Below are 27,037 nucleotides of genomic sequence, written 5' to 3'. Positions count from 1 at the left end.
TTATGCAACACCATCAGCATGCATGAGAAAGGAGTAAAGACCAAGTTTTTTTGCTGACAATACCAAGCTCTTTTGGTAGTAAAATGCCATGCTGATAATGAGGAACTCCAAAAGAACCACAGAGAACTCAGCAAACAGGCAAAAAGGTAGCAAATAAGTTTCACCAGAGACATGTCAGGTAACACACCAAGGGAAAAGTAGCCTAAAACCATACTAATGCTCTACTGATCTGTGAACTGGCTGTTACAGCTCAGTGAAGAGATACTGAGGTTACTGCCAACAGATCTCTGAAACTGTTAGTTAATTATGCACTGCCAACCAAACAAAAAAATGTGCTGGGCATCATTAGGAAGGGCACTTAAATTTTTAAAGAGTCATGGCTGACAGTTCTATAAAAAAAGTAAAAAGTCTAGACAGGAGGAACATACCCTCAAACATGTATAATATAACAGATCTAGGTGGTGGGAGAAATACAGGGAAATGAACAGGAAAGGTGGCCTGGTTTGCAAGTTCTCCTTGAATTTCACCTCCTATTGCCCTTATCCGTGAAAAAATATATACTATAGGGACTATTCATCTGAACCAGCAGGGTATTTTTTAAATTTATGAAAATACAGCTGAAATCCTCAGAAATAACTGCTAATTTGTGGGGGAAAAAAATGTATAATAGATATGGGCATTCTTCCTTATCCTCTGGCTTACAGCAGCTTAACACATGAAATAAAATTTACTTGTATGACATTTATGCTAGCACTAGGGGTGGGGACCACCCTGCTTCAGACAGACCACGTGCAAAAATTACAGTATGGATGCAAGGCTGGCATACTTGAGACTGTGTTTAAAAGCTTTACTGTACTTCATGTAGAGGGACAGACCCAGACAGACCTCAGAATGCACCACCTTTGAGAAAGTAAAGGTATCCATTTACTTGCTTCCCTATCCTAGATAACAAGCATTTTGATATTGAGATGTCCCTGCATCAGTATTTATGCTCTATTACAGTTACCTTCAATGTTTATTTCCAAACAGTTTCTACACCCTTCATAAAAGGGATATCAGAATTCAGACAGCATAGTCAAATCACAGTACAATAGTTAACCCACAATAACTGGCCACATACACAAAACCTACAGGAAAACCCAGATCTGCACTAACTTCTTCCCGAGATTTAAAATAACATACATTACCTTGCATTGGTGTGAACAAAGAGCAAGTAGATAACTCAATGTTATTTGAATTCTTGGCTAAGAGTTTATCTCCATCTTTTTGACTCATGAACACTCAGGGGGACTTTTCAGCCTTTAAAAGCAGCATGCAATGAAAAAGATTTAACTAACTGTTCATTTCCACTATCCAACTCGTTAATCACCTTTTGGACTTCAAAATTCATCTCTGCCATAACATTCAGCAAAAGGCTACATTATACACACATTAGACTAAAGTATATACAATAGATACATGCCACATTTCATATATTTCCATTCATTACACTTACCTGCATTTCCTCTTTTGTGAAACTGGCTGCTTCATCCCCCAGCTCATGTAGATACATGCAGTCTGGTTTTGGACACTGCATATTTTTTAGAAAATAACTGCAGTATTTTGTTGTACCTAATGATGCCTGACGGAAAAAAAGAAAACAAATACTTAAGTACTGGATGTTAAGAATGCCTTTTACAGCATAAGGAAAAAAAACCCTGTATTTGCAAAAAAATCCTTCCCAAGGTTTGAAGTTCCATCATAGTGCACTTTTTGATGCAGATAGACTAGGAATTCCATTTGTAAGGAATCTATATACTTGAAGATTAGTTAATTAGAACGTATATCTATTTTCATCCAATCTAAATAAACGCCAAAATAATAGCCTCTGTAGATTTTTGCATTCACAATCATGAGAAGCCATATAAGTCATTACAAGTTTGTATTACATGAAACAGGTTACTGTTTTGTAGCAGGGTCAGGAAATGAATATTAACTAGCTGATTTTCTATAGCCACCAGTTTATACATATACCAAAGAAAAAAACTTGCATTTGATAGGAAGCTTTTGAGAGATGTGGTGTTTGGATTACAGAAATTCTCTGTAAAAGCAAATAATCAGGTTTTCACACTGTCCTATTAAGCTGTACAGCAAAAAAGCCACTGTGACAAGGGGGATGTGGTGCATCTCTTTGTCTCAAACTTTTGTTTTAGGAAGTTAACTGCTAACCCCCTAAAACATTGCCTGCTGGAAGCTCGCTGAAATGCCATGTTGTGATTAATGCTAGGAAAATAGGTCAAAACCCAATACCCAAGAAACTGGACATTTTTGCTCATCAACACAAACATATCCATACAAATAAAAGTTTATACTATGCACTAGTATTACGTGTCCTAGCACATATACATATTACCACCTTAAGTGTTCTGCCGTCTACCACCACATTATTGACGCACTGTATGGCTCTGAGAGCATCTTCTGACCGGATGTAGGTTACATATGCACTGGCACTTGGACCCTAGAAAGAAAACATACCATATTTTTTTATTTCTTCCTTCCCCTACACAGATCTGCTTTTTAAGCAGCTCACTTCATAAACTGGTATATTCACAGCTAGATGTTTTAACAGAAAAACTGACAAAAATGGTAGAATTCATAAAAATTTAGATGCAATACATAAAGAATGGGGAAAAGAAGAAATGCATCAAAATGTTGCTTGAAAGTTCTAAAAATACTTAGAGGTATTTTATCCCTGAAATGCAGATTAGTGAATAAATGCCACACTGCTGCTTCTTTGAAGGTTCTCATCCTGTCTTCCAGTCTTTAATCTTTCTACATTGCATCTTGCAACCAACTTTGAGTCTGGTTGGATAATGCCTCAGTAACTTAATGCTAATTTGATTTTTGCAATGCTGCTGGTTTTCTTCTTTTTACTTTAACCTATTGCTTAATCAGAAATAGGGAGCCCCAGATTCACTCAGCACACATGTATTTTCTCTAAAGGAATAAAAAAAATCACGAGGCCTCTGACTTACCTGTGAGCCTGCATATGATGTGCTGTTATTAATGACAACTTTATGTATTTTACCAAATTTCCCAAAATATTCTGGTCGTTTCAAAACCTACAAGAAAAAAAAGTTTAAGTCGTACAATGGAAAGTTAGTACATACAGGGCTGTACTTATTTTTTCTGTATAACTGTGCAAGTAAAGCCTTTAATAAAAAAACTAATAAAAAAGACTTCCTACAAAGAATGGAGGATGTAGATTTGTAGATTCCTACAAAGCATGTAGATGTAGATTTGTTTTCCAATGTAAAACATAGTTACTTGCAATACAGAGTACGTTGCCACTGCAGTGAAGAACTTAAATGAGAGATATTCCACATTTTGTGTTGTATTTTTTTAAAATTTCTTTTGGCGCTCAGATTACCCAAATCCTACCCTGGGAAGATACATCCCATTCAGCACGAAATATTCCTGTATATATCTATTTTATAATTTGAGGAAAAAATAAAAATCACATTCATTCAGTTTTAAAATAACCACCTTAAATTTGCGTTCAGATATATTAATTGCTAGGAACAAAATGCTGAATCCTGACTCACTTGCGCCACTCCATATAGAAAGAGAGTCAAGCAATTAGCTCAAGATAGCCTCAAGTTTTCAGAAGACCAGACTAAGTACAAGACAACAATACATGACACCTCCCTGGGGCAAGAAAAAACATTTCAGAATCAACATCATGCTAAAATGAATGAGTGAATATCACATACCTGAAGAAAAAATAAAGTCTCCTGCCTTGCCCTTCCCTGCATCAGTTAGTAATAACACACCATTTAGGGATCCTGTGCAAAGCAGGAACATCTCTAGCATATTATTATATTGAATAACAGTTACCTGTGTGCCAGTAGAATTGGCACTGTATCTGACGCTTTTGGTACCAAAAGCCTTTCTTTATCTATCTCTGCACTGGAAGGAGGTACACAAGTAAGGACTATTCAGACTGAAGCTAGATAAGCCAAGGGTATTTCTAGCTCTAGACGATAACCCAAGAGGTTAAAAAGGAAGATTTGTTTCCCCAGCTTCATCTTCATATTAACACTGTACAGTCTTACAGTGTTCTCTAACATCAGCACAGCACTTATCCAAGAACTTCTTTACTTAAACACCTCCTCTCCCTTCTCAAGGGAGCATCAAGGTCTTCAAGATCAGCATAAATCACATTTGGAACATCCTGTAGAACTGCAGGACACATTGTATATAGACAACCAGTCACTCACTGGTCTCTTCTGACTGCTCTTCACTTGATCTACACCCTTCTGAAAGATCCTACACCCACCCTTCTGCATCATTCCAGAGGAGACTAACATTCTTGAGTAAAGCGGAAGAGTTTCTTCAAGTGTCTTGCAGACTATACTCCCGATAAGATATGGCAGCATGGCCTTCACAATTTTTTGCAAGAGCATGTCACCAGAAGTGGATCCACCTGTACTCCATCATGATCCACAGATCTAGTTCCAGAAATAGCAGCCAATCTCCCCTTCCGAATCATCTATCTTTGTGCTCAGTTTTTCACTTGCTTAAGTGGAAAACTTAAATTGAATATATTGAGTAATTTTTTTTAGCCCATCTCTCTCTTTCAGGCTAGGTTTCTTCAAAATCAAGTAATTTTGGTGCTCTATGCAGTATCCAGTAAGTACACATTATCTTCTGGTACGTTAGTGAGAATACTGCTACCACCAAACCTAGTACAACACCGCTACCACCCCTTACTACACCAACAAATCCACTTCTAATTACTCAAAGTATTCAGTACAGAATTATCTGAGGTTAAAAAAGAATTTAGCTGTATATACTATTTCTCTTACTCACAAATCCTCTATCTGGTCAAAGAAACCAAATACATTTTTTGGTAATAAATAGCACCAAGCCAGTGCTGACAGTTGCTTGCAAACACTTGTTGCTATATTCTTGTAGGAACTGAAGTGTTATATGACAGATCTGTTTAACTTGGATTTTTCTCTTCCCTTCCTTTTTTCCCTCTCCACTAAAAGCAGCTTTTTACATTTGTTCTTTCCCACTCTACCAAAATGTAGCCCATACTCTGCGAGTCCTCAAAAAGAGCCGCTTCTATCTGAGATTTCTTCAGACAATTTAGTCAAATCAGGTGAATTTAACTAGGCACAATAGCTTTGAAGCCATCCATCTTATCCCATATTACACTCCCTCCATATTTTAATTCAAGGTACTTTTACTCATTAGAGCTAATACCACTAGCCAGCTGCAGCTGACTGATGATGGAAGCAGATAAAACCTTTTAAACACAATCAGTTTTGTCAAATGAAAAAGCTTCTTTTTGATGATGCAGAGTAGGAAGCCAACTCTTTCCTGGGTCTTCCTCTTACTAATTTTTTTTCCCCCTCAACTGACATCACCATTATGCTCCTTCCTAGTTACAATTCAAGAATTGGCTTTCTTCTTCTATCCCTACAGGTTTGTGCTACCCTTTATATTTGTTCTTTAATCCAACCAAGCCACCATTTTAGAACTGGTGGTGCACGACACAGCTGTATAGTACAAGCAGATCCAGCCTAGGAAAATGAGTACCTAAAAAAACCTTAAGCTTATTTTTAGTTTAACAAGCCATTTTTAAACAAATACAAAGAACAATTTCCTCAACAAAAAAAACAGCATCTGTATTCCCAAAACCAAGACATGAACACATATTGAGGCTGTTTTGGAGGAGGAAGATGAGTAGGTTCCCTTAAGAAGAAGGGGCCTCAGCAGTAGTGAACCTTTTCAATGCTACTTCATTTTATACCCACCAGGGAAACAGACAAGGGCAGGCACAAGGGTATTCTAATGGTTCTTGACAGTAAGTTAAGAGCAAGATCTGTAAGTGTGAACCTCTCACCTCTGGATCTGCTAGGCGTTGAGATAGCCCTACCACGAAAACAAGGTTCTTCTGTACAACCCGTACACTGGCCAAATGTTTACGATTCTCTGATATCTTCTGTTTCCTCTCGTTTTGTTTCTGTTTCTTTTCATTTTTTATCCTTTGCAGCTCTTCCTGGGAGAGTGGTTTGTACACTGCTGGATCTTCTGGATATGGCTAAATATAACAAATACCATTAAAACAACCCATAAGAAACAACACATTTGAAAATCATTAATTTTGATGTTCTAACACAAATTTCTTCTGTTATACTGTTCGGATTGTTATGGCCAGTCACATTATAGAAGCAGCTTATTCAGTCCTTTGGGAAAGATGAACATCTTGCATATTTTCATGGAATTCTCCTATTTATAGACATGATACTGATTTGGACAATAACCACATTCTAACCCAGCTGCCTACTCAGTTTGGTAACACTGCAAGCAGCCGCAACGTGACAGCCAACACACTCTGTTAAGACTTCACTAACGTAGCGTAGTAAGCAGGGTGAAAGCGTGCCCTGCATATTCACTTGACATTTAGTTGTCTGATACAGATTTGGATACTTAAGCGTATTAAAGTCTACAGGATAAGAAATCAAAATACAAATGTAATTTCAGTGCCCCACCAAGTTCAAGCCAGTAACACCATTACACATCTCAATCTTTGCATGGTTAACTTCTCCTAGCAAAGAGACAGATTTCAATACAGTTACTGCATACTGATTTCAGAGTATTCTTGCCGTGCTTAGGTACCACTTTGAAACTTGGGCTTTGTCTTCCCTGGACAATGGTGGATTTTTAACCTCAAGATTATCATCTACAGATAACTCCTCAAACACAGACTTAACACTGTAGATTTTAATCTCAAAAGTATCTAGCAGAAGTACAAATGTCCTCAGAGTTACCTGGAAAGATTGCTCTATTCATGCAGAGCTTCACTATAAAGGCACTATTTTAGCCTGGTGTTGTAGATCACAGTGCACTGTCCTCTGCCCCAGATTACCCCTCAAAGCAGTCCCATATTCCTTAGCTGTCCCAGTTTTCTCAGACTTAAAAGTTAAATTTCACACTTTATATACAAAGCAACAATAAGCACAGAAAGAAACATGTAAAATTGTATCTCAAACAAAAAGAAGTGTTTCTAAACAGCGAAATGAAGTAGAAAATGAGAAGAGTACAGATGTGTATTAAGATAAAGACTTAAGATAAGGAAGCTAAGGTCACCAATATGTTGAACTAAGTTTTTTGCTTGTGCTACCATAATCAAAGGTTTCAGTGTGCAAGTCCAACAAAAAATGTATGTGACTTTTCCCTGACTGTCCACTGTTAATGGCAGAATACAAAACTAGTTGTCATACTAAATGACATGAGAAAAATCTACAGCAGCAGGTGAAAATAAGGTTTAGGTTAAAAGCATATATTCCTCATACTTGCATGATTCTACTGAAAGAGCCACCAAGTGCTCAGACCTGATAGTCTTCTGAGTACATCCCCAAACAAAACAAGGCCCATTTTACAGTTTAAAGAGTTTAAAGTTCACCACCATTAGGCTATACTTGAGACATCCTCTGAAAGTATGCCGCAGACGACTTCAGCAGATGGCATCTTGTGGTTTAACACCAAGTCCTCTAGTACATGTTTTTAGTATCACAAAGGAATGTAAACTTGTAAGATGCTTTAGCAGTAGCCAAAGGTACACAACTAAGTCCTTAACATGAAAACACAATGAGGACTCATATTACCCTTGAAGAAGAGTTAAAGCTGTACCATTTCTTAAAAAGTTATGTTATTCACAAGTAACACTGAATACCTTATACAGATTTCACAGTGTACTTGATGAACAGCAATGACCGGATAGTAAAGTCATTTGAGATTAACTATAGACAATGATTATTTTCTGTTTTAACACATGTACACATGAAGACTTCGAAGATGCAGAATAATTCTGCAAGGCATTTCACTTATTTAAAGAGCTTCTCAAAGTCTGTGTAGTCAATCACGTAGAACAAAGAATAGATATTGGTTTGTTTCAGGGAAGAGGAATACTGCTCGACAAATAGAGAGTTAATTCAGTTATCACAGTCGAGTTCAGGTCGGAATGGGAAGAAAATAAGTGCACCAGTATAAGGTAGATATTGTTCCAAAAATAAAATGGCTCGCCCTACATCAAGTTATGTGGTATTATACCCACAATCCACCCTTTCACAGATTAATTCCTTCTCCGCATCCCATGCTACACAAAGCAAGGCGTGCAACTGTGCTGCTCTCCGGTACTGCGCAAGAAATGAATTCATGGTTTTCATTAGGTTCAGTAAGGTTCCTGAAGGTCCAAGAATACTAGAGCAAACAGTGACAAAGTTCATCAGCTTCTTTCTTGCCAAGTATAGCCATCAAATGAGAACCAAGTCAGACAGTATGTTCCTCCTCTGCATTGCTACTTGCTACTGGAGGTCCTGAACATTAGGCAGGAAACATCCCAGGTAGCTCAAGAATAACCCTGAGCAGAATATTTATTTGTCCATAGTAAAACTAGTAGTTTGTATTTGTACAGGAGAGCACAAGAACTGCTGGGAGGCACACAACTAAACAGCAACTTCAGAATCAGGGAATCAAGGAATCAAGGAAGAGAAATGTCTTCATCTCAGCAGAAATTATGAGGCTGCCTAAATAAAGACTTCAACAATTAAGAAGTAGCAGCAGTTTGCCACCATGGATAACAGCACTTGTTTGAGCAACAGAATCATCAAAAGTTCTCACTAGATACTGTAGAGGTGTATTATATACAAAATGCTTCATATGTATGTTTATCACTTATGACATGTTTTATGCTTCTAAGGAATATGAGTAGTTGGATATCCTGACTTGGAGGACTTGTAAATAAATCTCTGTGCACATCCTGAATCCCAAGAATAAATCGGAAACCCAATCCTAAGAAGTGATAGATGGATTTTCCTACCTATATGTGTGTTGCATAATGACAGGTAAGAGATACTGTGCATTTAAGGAGGGAGCAAGGCAAGTAATCACAACACCAACATTTCAGAAGCTAATTCTAAGCAGTACTATTTGAAAAGAACAGGATTTCTAATAAGGACGTAAAGTCAGTCTACAAATAGGACAATGAATAATTTCATTTTCAGAGTGATTGCTTCCCACAGCGCTGAAGTTCATGAACTCAGATAATAGTTCAACTACAGACAGAACGCATGCGGGAAAGGCTGGAGGAACATGGCTCTGAAAGCCAAGCAAGGTGGATTGACTGCTGGGGTATCTCACAGTACCATTTCATCTGTTTACTCTGTCTAACCCTACAACATAGGGGTAGGGAGAGGACCACACGTACCAGAAGCAACACCTAAAGTGGCAATGCTATTGACATGACCACTTCCACACCCTCCACACCCCCCTGAAATGCAAGATATCTGTTTAACCTACTGTCACCAATTCTTAGCTGGTAGAAGATTTGAGATTCAAGCAAAGTAGCTATATCAAGTGTTATCAGCATTTATGTATGTTCAGATGCAAGACAAAGAGATATCAACATCACTGATTCACTGAGTTTAGCTGATACCCTCCACTTAAGTTATGCAAATCCTCTTCAGCAAAAAGCATGGAAGCCTCCTCAACAAGATGTGCCAACACAGAAAAAGACCAGATTTGGTTTACACTAACTGCAAGTGGCTGATAGTCCTAAAAACTTCATCAAAAGTTCAAATGTCTCTTCTGTAGTCTCATTTCTTTAATCAGAGATGGCCCTTGAAGAATTCTCAGTCTTCCTAAGTTTGTCTTGTCATTTAAGTTTTGTTTTCTTTCTGACTTTTTTCCCCACATTTTCCCAATTGTTGAAAGCTGAGCTGGGATTTATCAAGCACTTGGCTTTTGTCATTCCCAGATGGGTCACATTCCTTCCACACAATGGATGTACCAACATTTCCCAGTTGTTGCCTTGCTACAGAATAGGTTCTGAAATGAGAAATACAAGAGAAAGTCAATAATGTTTATTATGCATAGTATACACCATACTACTTACATCAAGAAAAAAAATAGTAATTTCTAAATATCAATTGTTGCACCAAACTACTCAGTTCTGGGATTAAAAACACCAGAAGAAACAACTGGTATTTGGAAACTGTGCATTAAGACCAGGTGTTTCTTTTACATAGAAGCAGGAGGAGAAACATGGACAAAAGCATGCCTAAAACACGTTAGTTTTTCTGGTGACAAATGTAGCAGTTTACTACTTCTCCCCATCTCTAACACAAGGTGCTAGCAGGAATTAGGTTCGCTAAATCAAAGAACTGAAGAACAAGGCAAAGCCACACTGCAACAGCAGTTGTGTATCAATTTAAGGGTATTTGGTGGAAGGGCAAAGCAATTAAGAAATGTGAAGGAGCTAGGCTTCGTTTTGTTAGATTTAAAAATTGCACCAACTGACACTAAGGTCTGAGGGTGCTATGCTCTATTAAAGCAACACAAGCAACAGAAGTGGAATTTGTTATTCATATGACAAACAGTACCTAGGCTGCTGAATTTTAAAGAAAAAAAGAAAAATCACTGCAAAGAAAAATCACTGTCTTGACAAGGAGCAAGTCTGGCAACCTGTAAACCAGCTTTTGGCTACAGAAGTCTCTTTTGAGGACAGCATATTTTCATTTTAATTTGACAAGTTAGCTGCTATTTCATTCACAGTTAAGAAATCAACTGGAAAAAACAGGAAGGCTTGCTTAGTATCTTACAATTGACTACATCTACAATTCTGGAGGGCATCAGGGACTCAAAGCAGGTCAGTTCTATTTTTTAAGAAAGTACTTTTTATAGTTAATGAATTAAACAGTTTTTTTCTGAGTCTATTTCAGGAGATTGAGATGAAGCTTAGAAAGCTCTTAATGTGTTAAGACTAACAAGTACGAGTTTCCAACCAGCATTCAAGCTAAATTCATACTAGCACCTTACTTTCACAAATCAAAACAAAGTAAATGTTTGTCCACTACTGTTACTAACAGGAGGAAACTTGAGACACTAACTCAATTGACTTCAACCACATGAACACAGTCTGCACATGCAAATGTTTATAACATTTTAAGCATGTAGAAGCATCTTCTCCTTTGTAGAAAAAGCTGCAAGCTAACATCTTTTCAGTTAGAAGTAAATTAGAGAAGCTTAGGAAAATAACGGTATATATGCAATGCACAGTTAGGATCTATCAAATTTATGGCACAGGCACCACTATATTATGCAGCCAAACTACTTTATCACAGACTTTTCCAAAATCTCCCCCAACCCCTTCAACCAAAATCCCTGGATAGGAAACTTCTTCATTCCTCCTCTACACAGACTAGTGATAAAACCACTGGAAAACTCGCACTGCATTCAATACCATCGGCACAAATAGCAGTTTTCTATGATGTAATTGTGCATAACATACTCAGCCTTGCTTTAATATATGTTTATTCACAGTCCATTTGGCTGTATCTTGCACTGGTATACATATTATAAACATGATGTACCTGTTGAAGTCATAGTACCTACCACAAACTTTCCTGCAAAAATTTTGTTGCTTTACCATTTTCAGTACTTCAGCATTTTAAGTGGTCACAACCAATACACACCATAGTAGATATGAATTTGAAAACTGCTTAGATCTTTCCCCCAGAAACCTTACTACACACAGACAGGAACTATTTAGACACACTGCACACAAAAACACCTACCTGGTTCAGAAAGTCCAGCACACTTCAAACCACGGCTTCTTCAGACTTATTTGATGCTGCCATCAACAACATAGCTTGAAATGATTTATTCCCAAGATCGTGATGTGGCCTCTGCACCACAATGTCTTTGTCTATGCCATGAAAGGAGTGTACTCCTCAGCTGCCTCCATGCAAATCTCCTACAATCCAGTGATATAGCTGCAACTCTACTCAAGAACATCTTGCAGTCCATGGATGAAGAAAGTACCAAGAGCATAATCCTCATCCATTGTTGAAGAAGAGGCCTCCTTCCTCCCCTGGAATGGTCCGTGTGCTTCACTTCCATTGTAGCACTCATCCTAGCTTTCCTCCCAAAACAACTTCTGAGCAAACTGTATCCAACTCAGCAAAATATTTACACATCCAATCATACGCCAGATTATTCCACATTAAGAAATTCAGCTGTAGCAGCATCCATATTTCAAAGAATTCAGATACCCAGAGGCAGTGAACAGCATGTTGCTTCTGTGATTTTTCAGATATATTCCACAAACTTCTAATAACGAACAGGCAGAGATGAATCAAATAGTTGTTGGCAAAAAGTTGTGTAATAAATCCAGACAAATGAAGCAATTTAGACAAGGAAAACCCAGCAATCTCATGTTGTACCAGAAGAGTAGAAATTTGCTTGTACTATGAAAATTACTATACAGCATATGTCATCTACAGCAGGTATCACATGCGGAGACTGTTTTGGTCGATGACAGGTGGATCTTCCACAGCTCAAATACTACAGCAATTTGTGCTATTTGTTAACAAACACATGTTGTTGTGCAATAGCCTTCACGCTTGCAGAGGCATCCAAACACAGTTTAGCAGTGATAGGTCTGGTGTAACCAAAGTCCAAAAGAGCAGCAAGAAAATAATGACTGGAAGTGCTTATAGAAAGCTGTGGCAGTGAATAGTGAGACCAACTAAGATTACTTGGGGTCTGAAAAGGGAGCTGTAATATGAGACAGGAAGCCAACAAAGGCATAAACTGAGGATGGGATCACAATTAAGTTGCAGGAGAAAGAGGGGACTTAAGTAGCTGTGATTACAAAAAAAGGAAGGCCAGGCAAGAAAGTTACAATCAAGGGAAGTCATTAAAGAGAAGAAGATATTGAGAAAGAATTTTATTAAACAAGGAAATAATGAGGTTAAGTAAAACACTAGAAGGAAGAGGGAAATAATTCAAAGGAAAAAGCAGACAAGTTAGTGAAGCTGAAGTTTATGGTTGTGGCCAAAGTATCAGTCAGATATCAATTAAGACAGGGAGAAATTGTGACTCTCAAAGCACTACCTTTAAGCATTTGGCAACAAGACCAGAATATACTAGACAAATAGACCAGATTTTGAAATGCTTTAAAATTTAACACCATTTGATTTATTTTCCAAAGATTTTACATGTTCAGTGTCCAGAAAAATATGGATTAAAAGCTCCAGTGCCACAAACAAAACAAGCAGGTGTTTTATAAGCTTGCCTCAGACAGGTCTGCTAGTTTAGATGAACCTTGGCCCTCAGCAAACCCCTGATGCTGGAATCCTCACTGTCCTTCCTGAAAAAAGTTCGTCAATGCATGAGCACCCCAACTCAAAGGATTTTTTTTTTTTTTTGGAAGTTCTCCCAGCATCAGCATGCCTTGGTTCTGATCCACAGCTTCCCCTATTAATCCAGTTCTCAATGTAACAAACCAAGACTAGCTGTTGCTGCACAACAGCTTCGACACATATGCAGATAGAATCTGAAAGATCCAACACCTCACCCTTGATCTAGGCCATGACTAGAAGAATGCTTCCCCGAAGGAAAAGGATGTCTTTGGTACCAACACAATGCAAGAGCCTTGTGATATGTGCAAGACAAGCCGCTGTTCCAGGATATTTACCTTTCTGCAAGCAGGACAAAGTCCATTCTCATCAGTGCGGATACGATGCCAACAGAAACGACAGATTTGGTAGCCACAGGTGCAAGGGAAGAAGTTGATGTCATCAATTTCCAGAGGCTCCATGCAAAGGGGGCATTCCACAGGGTCTTCCTTAGCATCAGGGCTGCGAGACATCTTTATATGTTCGCAGAGCAGCAAAAGTTTATAATAACTTAATAGACAGAGGAGAAGGTCAGCACTTGAAGGTCTGCAAGAGGGGAAAAAAAGGTGATTAATACTTTTGACAATCTTTCTTTTGCACCTTTTAATACTTTCATTCTTCACCGCTTTCCTTCTCCCCAACAAATTATCTAGCAACACACAAGTTACTCCCTAATAAACTTGGGGGGTCTCTTCCTACTTATGAGTCACACGAGTAATATGAAAGATGGTACTGGTGATGTACCTCTCTAGGTGGATAGGCAAGCACTTCTTTGGCAGTTCACTAGCCTATTTGGATTTCAAACTGTACAGCTGCAAAAAAATGCTTAACAGTGTACACCATACATTGATTCTAAGTGCTGTTAGTTCCTTTAACTATTGCTTTCTTGAAATCTACAAATCCAAAGTCAAATCCTTGAATGCAGAACTTCATGTTTAAGATCAATTAATTCCTTTGCTCAGCGACTTGGAACAATCAGAGATTTAGAACAACATTTAGGTCATCCATTCAGACTTTTCAGTAGGGTTACAGAATTACTAAACAAAACCAAGGAAGTCTTCTTACTCAGGAGGATTCATTTCTTTGTCCATCACATTTTTTGGTCCAGAGACTGATCTCTGAGATCAGCCTTAGGACTATAGCATTAACTAAGATTTGTCAGGTACACAGTTTTCTACATGTGTTGGACAACTTTCATCAAGTCATTTATGCTTTTCATCAGCATCCAATTCACACCAAAGTCCAAATAAATACATGCGGTCAAAAAAACCCTAAGTTTTAACTTACACTGCAGCCCCAGTATGGCACTTCTGGATCAGAATTTTGAAGAGAACCAAAATTCAGGTCACCATTTTCTTAACTCATTTCTTGAACTCAGTCATTTGAGTATGCTTCAATTCTGCCCATTTAAGAATGCAGTACAAAAAAGTTACTTTCAGACTCAAAACAGGGCACATGCAATTATCACTGTACAAGCAATCAGTTAGGGCTTTTTCTTCTTTCTTTCTTCGTTTAAGTACCACTCCAGATATTTAAAGTTGTACCTAATCTCAGCAAGCTGTCTCAATCTGCTGCATGAAACATGCATGTAGACGGGACAAAATTAAAGGGCAACAGTAGAATTTTTAAGTGGACCTTTTGGAGGAAAAACCACACCACCACAACCTAGAATCCCACTGAAAAGTACTGAAAAAGATGTGACCAGAACTGATAGATGGATGGTCATACTTTCTGTAATAAACTACACCACTTCTTTACAAATAACTGAGCTCAAAAGTTCTCAAACATTACCAAATTCTTTTTACAATTATGCCTTTCCCAAAACATCAGTCATGCAATTATAATTTAACCACACGCACAATCCGGAGTCACCACTACTTTCCCAGAGAGTTTTGTTTCATTTCTAACCAAAAACTACTAGATCACGTACTATCCAATCTTTCTCCAGGCTTTTAGGAGGAAGTCCAGAAATAAAGTCTCACATCCACCTACTCGAAGAAGAGTGACATTTACTCCTGTTCTGGAAACAAGATGACTGAATGTTTTGTGATCAAACCCTTGCTCACAAATTTCTGTACATTGTAGTGTTAGCCTTATGTATCTTTGGTTTGAAACTGTAACAACTACAAAGAGCCAGTCCTCTTTATGATCTTCCACACTCTAAACCATACTTCCTTGCATGAAGTCTATCTTGTAAAGCCTGAGAGGTTCCAGCTCAAGTTGGGACCTCCCACCTTATACGATAGGATCCATTTAGCATCAGTCTGCAATACCTGTCCCTCTCCTGTACATCTCTTCGGGGACAAAAATTCCTCTGCAAGCAGACAGGAGAGAACCCTGAAGAGGAACAGCATACACAGACACACAGACAACCAAAGCATCACCCAGATACACAGCAGAGAGTATATAGCTTTGTACAGGAACAAGCACATTATACTTAGGTTAACCTGTGCTCACAGGCTGATACGAGAAGCCTAGACTATGCAATTTCCAGTAGCTTGGTAGGGAATATAGCCTCTAGGCACGAGGTGCAGTTCTGGTAAACGTACACCACTGCCCTAGAGAGAAGTTCCACTGTATTCTCACACAGAAGTAAGGACAAGAGAACAGATTTTAGAACTGGTAGCACAATTTCTCTATATGGCATGCATAAGCAACAACACTGTCCTCTTTCTGACCTTCACAATGATTAAAATAAAAAAGTTAACCTCCTACAGTAATACTGCAGCTTTTACTTCATTATCTATGTTTTCATTAGTTCTATATTTACAATCATTTTGACAGGCTCAAAACCAGGTTCTGGGACCTTACCAGTGTTTTCTACAGAGAACACTAGCAAAATCTGACTTGAAGGAAAGGATCAGTTTGTTTGGGAGCTTTGTCTTGTTTTTTAAGAACTCATTCCCACTGGCTGAAGAGTGGGAGGGACTGCTGTTAAAAGGCCACAACACATTATTTAATTGCTTATTATGCAGATAACTTACACACATTTCTACAGCAACCCTTACATTTCCTGCAAACTTTTCACACTTGTATAGCAGCAAAAAAATTACAATATGAAAGTAACTTTAAACTGAACCATGGGATAAACTGAATGGATTTTGTTCAGTCTAGATTTGGATTTGACTTTGTCACAGATCTCCGAACAACAGGTCAGTAAGCAGACAGCATATTCCCTTCGACTGTGTACTCATTCTGCCGCATGCTCAGCAGCTTTGAGCCTACTGAAACATGTCTAAATAAAGCTATACTAGTACGAGTGAAGCTGTAGTTAAAAGTGCAATTTTGAAGAAACTTCAACCACCACAGCAAAACTACTGAATTATGAAGTTACTATTTGGAATCTCTGCTAAGAACTGTCATCAGTTCATGTGAAAAAAGTGTGACATATTAGCTAGTGCCTCTGGGATATGCAGACAAGCTCTAACAAAACTGCAACACGATTAACATTTATGAGCTGTTTAAGTTAACACTAAGAGTTCAGCAGCTGCTAGCAATAATGCCAATAGCTTGCTTCAGTCAGCAAACGGCCCATTATTTTACAACAAGGAGTAAAGAGCAGCTGTGTGCCATGTTTCTTGAAACTAAGTAAAAAGCAATATTTATTTACTTGGGAAAAGACCATTCAAGCACCCCATTTAGAGATTCTCCACTGAAGTGTGTCTCCATTTCAGGAGGGTTTATTATACCAGGGTCTGCGTCTCAACTCTGCATCAGAACAATGCTTGTTTTTTCAAAACTGGAATAACATGCATAGTAAGGGATCATTAATGAATTGTTCATATAGCACTACCAAGAAACACAGAGTAACTAATCAGCACTAAGGCTATTCCAAACAATTCAAGATTAACATCACAGGAAAAGTAACACAGCAATTACAAAAAACAAAAGACAGTATTACATGTTGTGTTTAACCCAGAGTATTTGGTCTTTGATATCATTTTCAAAGAGATTAAGTTAATAGCACCTCAAGAAAAAAGAAGGAAGGTTGCACACGTGTAAACACACAATACAAGCAGCTAGAATTTGTCCATACACTTTCCAAAACACCGACAACTGCAGTCAAACAGGGCTCCGACAGCTCCACATCCTGTTTACAGGAGACTCTGCCAAAACATTCATGCATGCAGGGATGGAGCAGAGGTGGACAGTGTCTAGCAGCATCTTTTAGATTTAGTGTATTTGTAATAGGTAATAACCAAAATATAGAAGGATATAGTTGTGTGTCTTATCCCTTCCATCATACCAAGTAATAAGCTCCTTTCTTTTCCAAACACATGCAAAATGAAAAAAAATATTTTTCATTAATTTTTAAAAGTGCTTACTTAGTGGATTTGACAGCTGTGTCTAATCAGCTCCACTGTACAATTGTTTCTCTTGATGAAATCCTCCAAATTTTGCAGTTCGGAAAAAGAGATCCTACTATTTGAGGGTACTAACCTAAACACAATTTTACTTCTAATACAGCTAGTGATTTCAGTCCATTTAGGATGAAGATGTTGCCTTTCCCTTTTTCACTTGAGGTGAGCAAGTTTATCTTCCAGCAGTTTATCTTCCCTATTTAATTTTAGAAGGGGTCATTAAAAAAAAGGGGGTGCAGGGGAAAAATCTTGTTATGCATTCTTTTTGCTCAAGTGAGCCAATTTGAGACTTGACACACATTCCCCCCTCCCCACAGTAGACACCAGAACATCTCCACTTGCTAGCAGTTCATTTAAGTAAACTGGTCCCTTAAACTTTAAGTCCTCCCCCAGGAGGGCAGCTAGCTCCAGGGGAGCAATCCCCCACACAATGGGTTGTATACAGCCTTGCTACTTGCTTTAAGAGACTAGAAGTGTCACAGCCAAAAGTTTGCAAAATCTACTCATGAAAAAACTAAGTAAAGGACTCACATCCCAGAAAATATTTTGAGACTTAAGGCCTCTCGAAGGAAAAAAATCCAGACATGTGTTAGCTAATGTTTCACTTAAAGTTCAAACATACCTGACACTTGAAGTGAAACAGGTCGGAGTCTACACACCCAACCTTTAGTAAGGGCTCATTAAACTTACAAACAATTTAAACTTCATGGCCTTGTATCTTTTGAAACTCATCAGCACTGAGAATTCTCAAAAACGTGCTGCAGATGCTGCCTGTGTAACGCCACAAGGAAGGCAGCCGCCCCTCCCCCCCCCCCCCCTCCCCGAGACCGCCACTCCCACCCCGACGAAGGATCAGTTCCCTTTCCACACTTAACCTCTGTGGTGATCCCACATACAAGCTGGAGGCAGAAAAGCAAGCAGACTACAAGCAGCTGAATGGTTTTATTCCTGTCTTGAATCAGGGGAGCAGCAGCAGTTCTGTCAGCACACTGCCTTCCTCCAGGCCAGTCCGGGGGCAGGGCGGGTGGAAGCACAGTGGCCTGAGACTCACATTTTGGACTACCTCCTCCTGCGAGTGACTCTGCTGAAAGGAAAGCAATCCTGATCTCCTTCAGTCTCTGAACCTAAGAAAGACTATCATTTCATTGCATTGCAGTGACCAGTGGAAGGTTTACATCAAACCTTTCATAGGCAGGCTGCAGAAAAAAGCCCATTTTTACTTTTCTGAGCACGCAGACCTGCAGGATGTCCAGCGAGTTAAGTCATTCAGGGCCCCACAGAGAACTCATATGGGAAGAAGTTCACATATGCATGTCCCAAATCATGGATGGATGTTCTAGTCATCAAAACATCTAGCCTTGTGTCTTAAGTCACCTGCACAATTCAGAAGAAATCTGAGGAACCTCCCCAGGCCACCTCTTTGACATACTACCCTCTACTTGCCTGTCATTTTTTGGAGCACTACACAAGGAGAGTGATCCCTTTCTCTCACCAGCGCTTCACTCACATCAAAATAGTGATATTTTACAGTCACCTGTTTAGCAACACTGATATAGGAGACGGCAGGAGCACTGAAAACGGGCTGTGCTTTTCTAAGTTTTGTGGCACTGTTACTGACTGAGAACAAAGACACCTCAGTGGCAAGCAAGCAGGCTCTTGAATTCATCCAAGTTAATTTTCATTTGAGACAGAGGGAAAGTTCACTTCCTATTTCTTTTTCCTGACCATGCTGAAGATTTAAAGCAAACTGTACTACTCGTGGCAAAATCATGCTCAGTAACTGCACAGTCCATTTTCTCTCATCTCTTCTCTGCAATAATGTTTATTATTCTATCTGTGGTCTGCAGCTGTATTTGGATCACAGTACAAAATGCGTAAGAAGAGTTAAGAGGTAGACAAAGTCCCAAATGTTTAGAAAGTATGACCAGGAATCAGGTAGCCATCTCAGTATTTCTAAAACGAGCATTACACTAACTAGGATTATCCCCAAGTTGTTTAGCTCAAAGAGGACAAAACTGAAGTCTAGAGACTCCTCTGCTTTAAGCCTCCCTGCAGGTGCTTATGGAGTTCACTCTCACGGTTTCAGACTTTGAATTCTACCAGCATAAGCAGTTGTACTGTCACTTGAACCAACAAGACTGAAACATAACTATTTTTGCTGGGTCATAGTTTACCTAAATCAATCCTCCATCCAGTTCATCATACAGCCATGCAGGGAGCTTGCACCAGCATGGTGAAGCTATAGGAATGAGCACCTAGGCGTAGCAGCTGCTTGAGCAGCATACTCAGCAACAACGCAAAAAATCAGCCAAACAATTCACTAGATAAGTTTCAACCTAATGCCCTCATGGCACCCTAATAACAAAAACAGAAAAGTCAGATGCCACCTGCTAAACGCAAGGGAAACTAATCATTCTTTATAAACCCAGAGTGAACATAAACTATTTCAAGACAATTATGTGTCAAAAAAAGTTATATACCACAAAGATGCTTTTCTCTCATTTAAACTGAACCAAGTATTAGTCACTATCAGCTTATTGTTATAGCACTCAACTTTTATGCATAAAGGGCTACATACTATCAGTGACACATGAATGCCAAGTAAGAGATCATTTACTCAAATTACTTTCTTACAAATCATGAGCAGAATCAAGGTGTTAAACTTTATTTAGAAAGAAAATAGGCCAAATAAGACTGACAAATTCATCCACAAGCACATAGAGCTTTGGACACAATTATCCAAGATGACAACACTATCCTAGCATCTAGGTCAACTCATTCAATGAAATTAAAAGCATAATATTGCTCTGTAATTGTCTAAATTAGTTTCCCACATTCATTCGTGTTAGAACTTGAAGGCTAGTTTTCCTTATTTTCTCTTTTTGCATGCCCCCATTTCATTTTTGTACCTATTGCACCACTATACATAGACATGAGATGTGAAAAACATTTGGATAATGAATTAGAAGTGAGCTATACAATTATTAGTTTAAATATTTTAAAAGCCTATTTCACAGACAGTGATCATCTAATCCTGGTATACATATTCCAGCACAATTATTCTCAACTCCTCAGGACACAAGCAGGAGAAGCTTAAGCAAAAGGTAAAACAAAATAGCCATACCTATATAGATTTATATACAGCAGATTATACATCACAAACTGTTGTCAAAGAATGTTGCAGAGACCATAACATATCATGCAAAAAAATCTGTCAAAAAATAGATACATCATCTCCTGGTACACATGAAATATGTTCTATATGAACTATCCTGAATTTCCTAAGTCTCTTGTTACTGGGAAAAAAGGGTGCTACTCCATTTCTTGTACTTTGTCTTCAGAGCATCTGCTACCAGTCACCATCAGAAAGAGGATCTAGATATATTAGCTTGGCAATCATGCAGCAACCACAGGCAGATATTAAACAGGCTATTTGGGGAACGGAGAGTCTTTATTTTGTTCACAAGCACCCTAGCACAGAACACATTCTACAGTCAGGGTACCTATACATGAACATACCATAGTTCAAGTTTTTCATAATGCTGTGTTCTATTCAGTCCTTAGTAAGGTGATACATACAGAGAGACACCTGTTCTTGTAAATCAGTAAAGCACTACTAGCACTGGAAAACTATTCTTTCCACATCCTAGTATACCAGTTTTCTCTGTGTTTGAAGACTAGCATATTGATTTCATGGCAGAAGACTCATATTCTAGCACAGAAGCACTACTGGACAGTTGCAACAGTACTTTGGAAAAACAAAGTGTTTTATAAAAGACAGGAGACTCAAATTAAAAGCTTTGTTAATGCATACAAATTCAGTAATTTGTGATACGACTATGTTTAATTGTAAAGGTAGTCACAAACATAATAAAACATATTCAGCACCAGTGCAGAGTACCCCTGCAGACTGAGGGTTTTGTAATGTATAGCATAACGGGCTAACACTGTTCACTCACTCAAACTCCCTACAGCAAGGCACAGAGGCTGGGTGGGTGATGGCAGATCAACCTCACTGACCTGCTCTTCCATCTGTTTCACAGTTTCCAACATCCATTTTTTCCAGTGCTTTTACCTCTGCAGATTAAAAGCCCTAGACACAGGTGTTTCAGTGGTGCTATCCTGTGTAAATTTGGGGATACTGGCTGGAATGGCTTTAAGCTTCAACTTATCCAATGTTGCAACACACTGAACCATGACTTTGTGCAACTGAAGCATCTCACATACCTATGAATTTCTTATCCTTCTGCTGCCTTTTGCTCACTATGACTTAAAACCACCAACTTCAAGACAAACTGCAAGTTAACCCTCCCCTCAATTTAAACTGATTCTAAATCAACTACAAAAACAACTACAAAGTTGTTTTTGGTAACTACTATATATGTTGATCTACAATTAAACAAAGCTTTTTTTTAAAAACTAACTCAGGAGAAAGTCTTCATTACCCACACTTAAGTTGTTGCTGTTTCAGTATTTAGTATGTTGCTCTGATTTTTGAGTTTGTTTCTTAATCCGGTATCATTGGTGCATTTAATAACTTCTTTTAAAAAATATTTACATGGAATTTTTAAACTAGCACAGTGTCCAAGTCATACAAACTTAGACATGCTTGCAATGCAAGACAGTATGTTCACAAAACTTGAAACCGATTATTGAAAAGTAGCAATGTTAGCAGTAGGTTATATCTCCAAATCCTTCAAGATTTCAGAAGTAGTATAGCATATCCTCATTTTCCTTTCCTGAGGGTAAAAAAAAAGAAAAAAGCTTTTTTCACCTTAAAAGAACTGATTCCTCCAGTGAAAGTGAGCACATCATTGAACTAGTAAATTAAAGTGACATGGCCTGACTGTGCCTTTAAGAAAAGTTGATAGAGCAGATAAACAGATTTCAGTTCTTTAGCTAGTGAACTCTACTAGTATAATTAATACTAGAACTCAGTACTAGTATCACTCAATGGGTATTAATTGTATGTTGAATACGTTGACTACTAGGGAAAACGCTAATTTAAGTGACAAAGGTCACTAAGAAGACGACTTACATTGTAACACTTGTCAAACTGTTTTTGATGGGGGAGTTATGCAAACTTATTTTAAAAGACATTATCTACAGACCAATTTAGAACTTAAAAAATGAAACCCACAACCCAAAACACACAACATGCTGTGTAAGTCACCACACCAGCACTACCCTTTCCCTTTGCACAGCAATTCAGGCCCTTCTCTGCCCTCTCAGCTCAGCTCTCAGCCTGTCTAGGCAGCCCTCTCACCATCTCCCACTTTTTAATCGGTCTCCCCAGCACCATTCAGCCTATTCATATTTTCCTAGGATGCCTTCATCCAAAAGATGAGAAAACCAGCAACTGCTCCAGTCTTCCGGCTACTGGAGTTTTTATCAGACTGTTTCTTCCCTGAAGAAGAGGTAAGAACATGCCATTCTGTAATGAAAACTTCTTGTGCTAGCTTGTATTAGATTGCATACTTAATAATAATGCTCAGTATCCCAGATCCAATTATAAAGAAAAGCTCAGCTCTGAAGAACTCCACAGCCTTTCAAAGAGAGACGACCCAGAAATTCTCACACAACACAAAAAAATCACCCCACTTGAGGTTGCAAGACTGTATTTGAATATAACCCATTTTGCAACATCCTGCCAGCAGCTCTCACCTTCTGGATAATTTACCAGAAGGACTTATTTTTGACCTGCTGCTCCATCTGCATTAGTTCACATACACTTAATATTACTACTCCCCTGATCTGAAAGGATGCCTGAAGAACAAGAGTCACACCATCACTTCAATACCACCTAGCACAGAGCACCATCAATGCAGTATGCTCAGAAAGAAGCATACGCAATTTTTTTTAAGCTTGCATTAAAAAGCAGCTAAGTTTTTACATTAAATACCCTCTTATTTGCATTTTCATGGTGCAGCACAAACAAGACTGCCACAACATCTTTAACTCCTAGCCTGCTTGTCCAGCTATACTCAGTAATTACAACAGTTGACCCCACACAGTGCAAAAACCGTGTAACTACTTTTCTTATTAATTCCTGGATATTTATGTTATCCAAATGAAGGAAAAAATAATACTCAGTTAAACCTCCTGCCAACAGATCTCCAGATAGCTTTTTTATTACCTATTAGATAAATACATTCCTCTATAGCTTATCTGTTATCTGCCCCTGAAACAGCAGTTACAGAAACCGTATCTTCCACAGAAAGCATAACTAAGGAAAATGCAATTGGTGCTAAGGCGTACCACCTTAAAAAAATCCAAATAAAGAAATTTCTTATTTTATGAAAATTCAAGGATCTTCAATTGTTAAAAATGCAGCACTATCTTTAGCTCTTAGGGAAAGAGTATCCAGTAGTTAACACACACACTTCTGAAATTATCTTGGGAATACTACAAAAAGTTAGAGCTGCTGAGGGCAGGTGAGAAACAGCACAGAAAAGGGGGATAAAAGCTGATCACACCAAAGGTACACACATTCTTACTTGTAGCGCCATGCATTATAAAGACACATACATATTCCTTTAGCTCATAAAAAAATCCCAATTGACTTGTAGAAAACTAAGCATAAAATAGAAGACCAGATGATCACAGGTCATGGCTTCTTGGCTCTACCTGCTACGTATCTCAAGAACTTTCCAAATTCCTTAACTCTCCCTTATGAATTGCTGAGTTGTCACAGCAATATTAAGTGGTAACAAACCAGAAAAGTATATAAGCCACATACTAGTATTATTAAAAACCCTCACACAACACACATGGCAAGTAGTAAATTTTCTGTTTATGCATAAGCAGGGGGGATTGATTCAGCACCCCACTTGCCTGGCCTAGCCAAGAGCCCCCTTGAACATTGTTCTTAATTCCACAGACTGCTTGAGATGCTTTTCTTGAACAGAAAGGGTGTTAGTGAATGTACTAGGTACCCCTTTTTCCATATTACCAAGACATGAGTAAAACTAACAATTATTCACTCTGAAGCTTAATAATACAGTTGAATGCACTTCAGATCTAGGGAACGGGAGATCCAGCCAGTGTTAGCAACATCTCCTCCATTCCCTTCAGTAGCATCCTTGAAATCAGGAAAGCAAAAACTAAGACACCATAAAATCTGAGAGAGAACACATTTTAAAATTTATGTAGGTGTTTAAAATTTGTTTAAAACAACCTTTGGAAAATGAATGATCAACTACTTAATGTTGATGTTTTCTTCCCACCTCAATTAAGGTGTATTTATTCTAGGCTTCAACTCCTGCAGTTGTTCAACGTTTTCAAATGAGAACAAAAGGATAACCTGACCTTTAAGTATTACAGAGTGACAGACCTATTACATGCTTTTCAAGTAATTTTAAACAGCAAACATGAACATAATATCAGCCTAATTATTGTTTTCTTAGCAAAAACAGTATTAGGTCTCCCATGTTTTTTCATAATCCAGAAAGACTAAGACTTTTTAGTTGGGTTGGAGGCGAGAGAAGCACCGAAACAAGTCTAAGACTGAGAAATCTGCACAGAGAAATCCTTACACAGCTCATCTATAGGTTCTGGATGAGCAGTAATTCCAGCTTGAGTGCTTCTGCTAATCAAGTAATAATGCAAAGCATTGAGCTCAGAGAATAAAAACTCTTTGTCAAAGTCCATGCACTCCTCAGTGCCCACAACTCTATCCTGAAACTCACTGGCAGCTGATGCCAGAGATTAGAGGACTGGCATGAAGTATGCTGTATGACACACTGATTAACAAATCAACAGTCACATACAGCACTAGATTGAACATGTCTGCTTATTCTTACACAAGTAAAACACAAGCTACTTCACTCCCCTGGTCAGAAACTGTGAAGCACCTGTGTCAATGCCTCCCCTCAGTTCTAGCAATAGTTTGTACCTTAAAGTCTAACCTTAACTTATGAAAAAAATACACCACAGTAATTCTTGATCTTCATTTCGCTCTGGAATTACGTGGTTATTTTACAAAGATCTCAAATCATCCTCTGATTCTCCAGGCTGTAGTTTTATTGCTGATAATTCAAAGTGTCCTACTGGATGCCATGAAGCAATGAAGCCTTCACAGAACTTATAAGAACTGCGATAAACAGAATAGTCTGAATGGTACAGATTCAGTATCAGCAGGAAGCATGCCTCACTCCTGAAAATTTCTATAGACCTCAAAAGAAAAAAAAAGTAAAGGAAAAGAGACCTAATGTGAATATAAGAAAATCTACATTCTTTAAAAAGAGTCAGAAAACAATGGAGAGAACTCCAGAGATACCTCTCATCCAGAGCTGAAACTGCTCCCCTGGAAAGCTAGCAGGAACCACACTTCACCTCTCTCTTCTCAAGGCAGAAGTTTCCACACTGAGGTCAGACCTATGAGCAGGAACCTCAGCAGGTGGCTACCAACTAGACCTCTTAGCTTTAACTGAAGAAGCAGCAAGAAGGTAAAAAAGTGATGATATGATCAAAAACCAACTGCTTATCACCACACAAGCCATTCTTGAAAAGGTCAGAAATAGAACAGACACAGTAAAAGTTAAATTTTAAAACTATTAAATCACTTCATATTGCTGGACCCAGAGATAATGGTGTAGGAGCAATAGCACAGCTGCTGCCATTCCTCTGTACAGGAGAAAGTGCAAGGAAAACTGGTGGAGTAGTAACAGCTTCTGACAGTTTGTTGTTTATCAGCGTTTTTGCACTATACCATTTAAAATATTTCCAAGTCTGATTCAAGTACTTAGCCTTTTAATGACTCTGGTTACATATACTCAAACCAAAGATGAATAGCTTTTTATTTAAAAAAACCCAAAACAGGTAACTCAGCAGTAGTTTATTTTCATGTACATCACATTTTTTTGAATATGCTGTGGTCTAGAGTTCAGTTGTCCAGAGCAGACATAATGCAGACAACTGCAATACATGACAACATGAATTTCCAAATTCAGGTCTGATGTGAAAATAAGCCATTACATTTCATCCAGTCATTTCTTGAAATGGGGCTGGGGGGGCAGGGGAAATCAAACAGATCCCCTGGTTCAAAGTGTTCCTGACTCAGCACAGGAAGAACAAAGCTAGAATTTTCTCTTTAGGAGCATCAAGCCAAAGTTAATGAAGTTGCATTTTGAATTTTCAAGGAAAACACGCAGTTTGGGAAAGAGCAACCAGTCACAGAATGCTGACACATGAATTGCCATTCCCAGCCATTAAATAACACAAAAATTTCGACTATATTAAGCAGCAGTCTAGAACTGGGATTTCTTGCCTCCATTTATTAGAATATGATTGTGAAAGCCCCAATGTGTTAATATACATGGCCTGAAAAATTGGCAAAACAGTTTTCCCTTTAATATTTGCACATTGGGTCTTTATCTAATAATGTTTTAACACAAGCTCTACTTGCTACAAATGCAGAGTGCAAATTTATAAAATCAAATGTAA

At 38.3% G+C, this 27,037-nt stretch overlaps 1 protein-coding gene across 15 annotated transcripts in view; it reads right to left on the bottom strand.

Moving 5' to 3' along the window:
• The window catches only part of CNOT4 (CCR4-NOT transcription complex subunit 4), an 82,013-nt gene that overhangs the window by 31,475 nt on the left and 23,501 nt on the right, over positions 1 to 27,037 (bottom strand). For 14 of the 15 annotated variants that reach the window (XM_074870862.1, XM_074870872.1, XM_074870870.1 and 11 more), the window contains exons 2-6: positions 13,532 to 13,778; positions 5,894 to 6,091; positions 3,015 to 3,101; positions 2,396 to 2,497; positions 1,496 to 1,621 (exon numbers count right to left, since the gene is read on the bottom strand). In XM_074870862.1, coding sequence (XP_074726963.1) covers positions 1,496 to 1,621; positions 2,396 to 2,497; positions 3,015 to 3,101; positions 5,894 to 6,091; positions 13,532 to 13,705 — 687 coding nt within the window. In that variant the 5' untranslated portion in view covers positions 13,706 to 13,778. Of the gene's footprint in view, positions 1 to 1,495; positions 1,622 to 2,395; positions 2,498 to 3,014; positions 3,102 to 5,893; positions 6,092 to 13,531; positions 13,779 to 17,557; positions 18,340 to 27,037 lie in introns of those variants that run through there. The other variant, XM_074870867.1, reaches the window with a different exon arrangement.

The sequence above is a fragment of the Strix uralensis genome, chromosome 5 (genome assembly GCF_047716275.1).
Source record: "Strix uralensis isolate ZFMK-TIS-50842 chromosome 5, bStrUra1, whole genome shotgun sequence".
Classification (NCBI taxonomy): Eukaryota; Metazoa; Chordata; class Aves; order Strigiformes; family Strigidae; genus Strix; species Strix uralensis.
The sequence above is the reverse complement of the archived record's forward strand: the minus strand, read 5'-3'. Positions and strand labels throughout refer to the sequence as shown.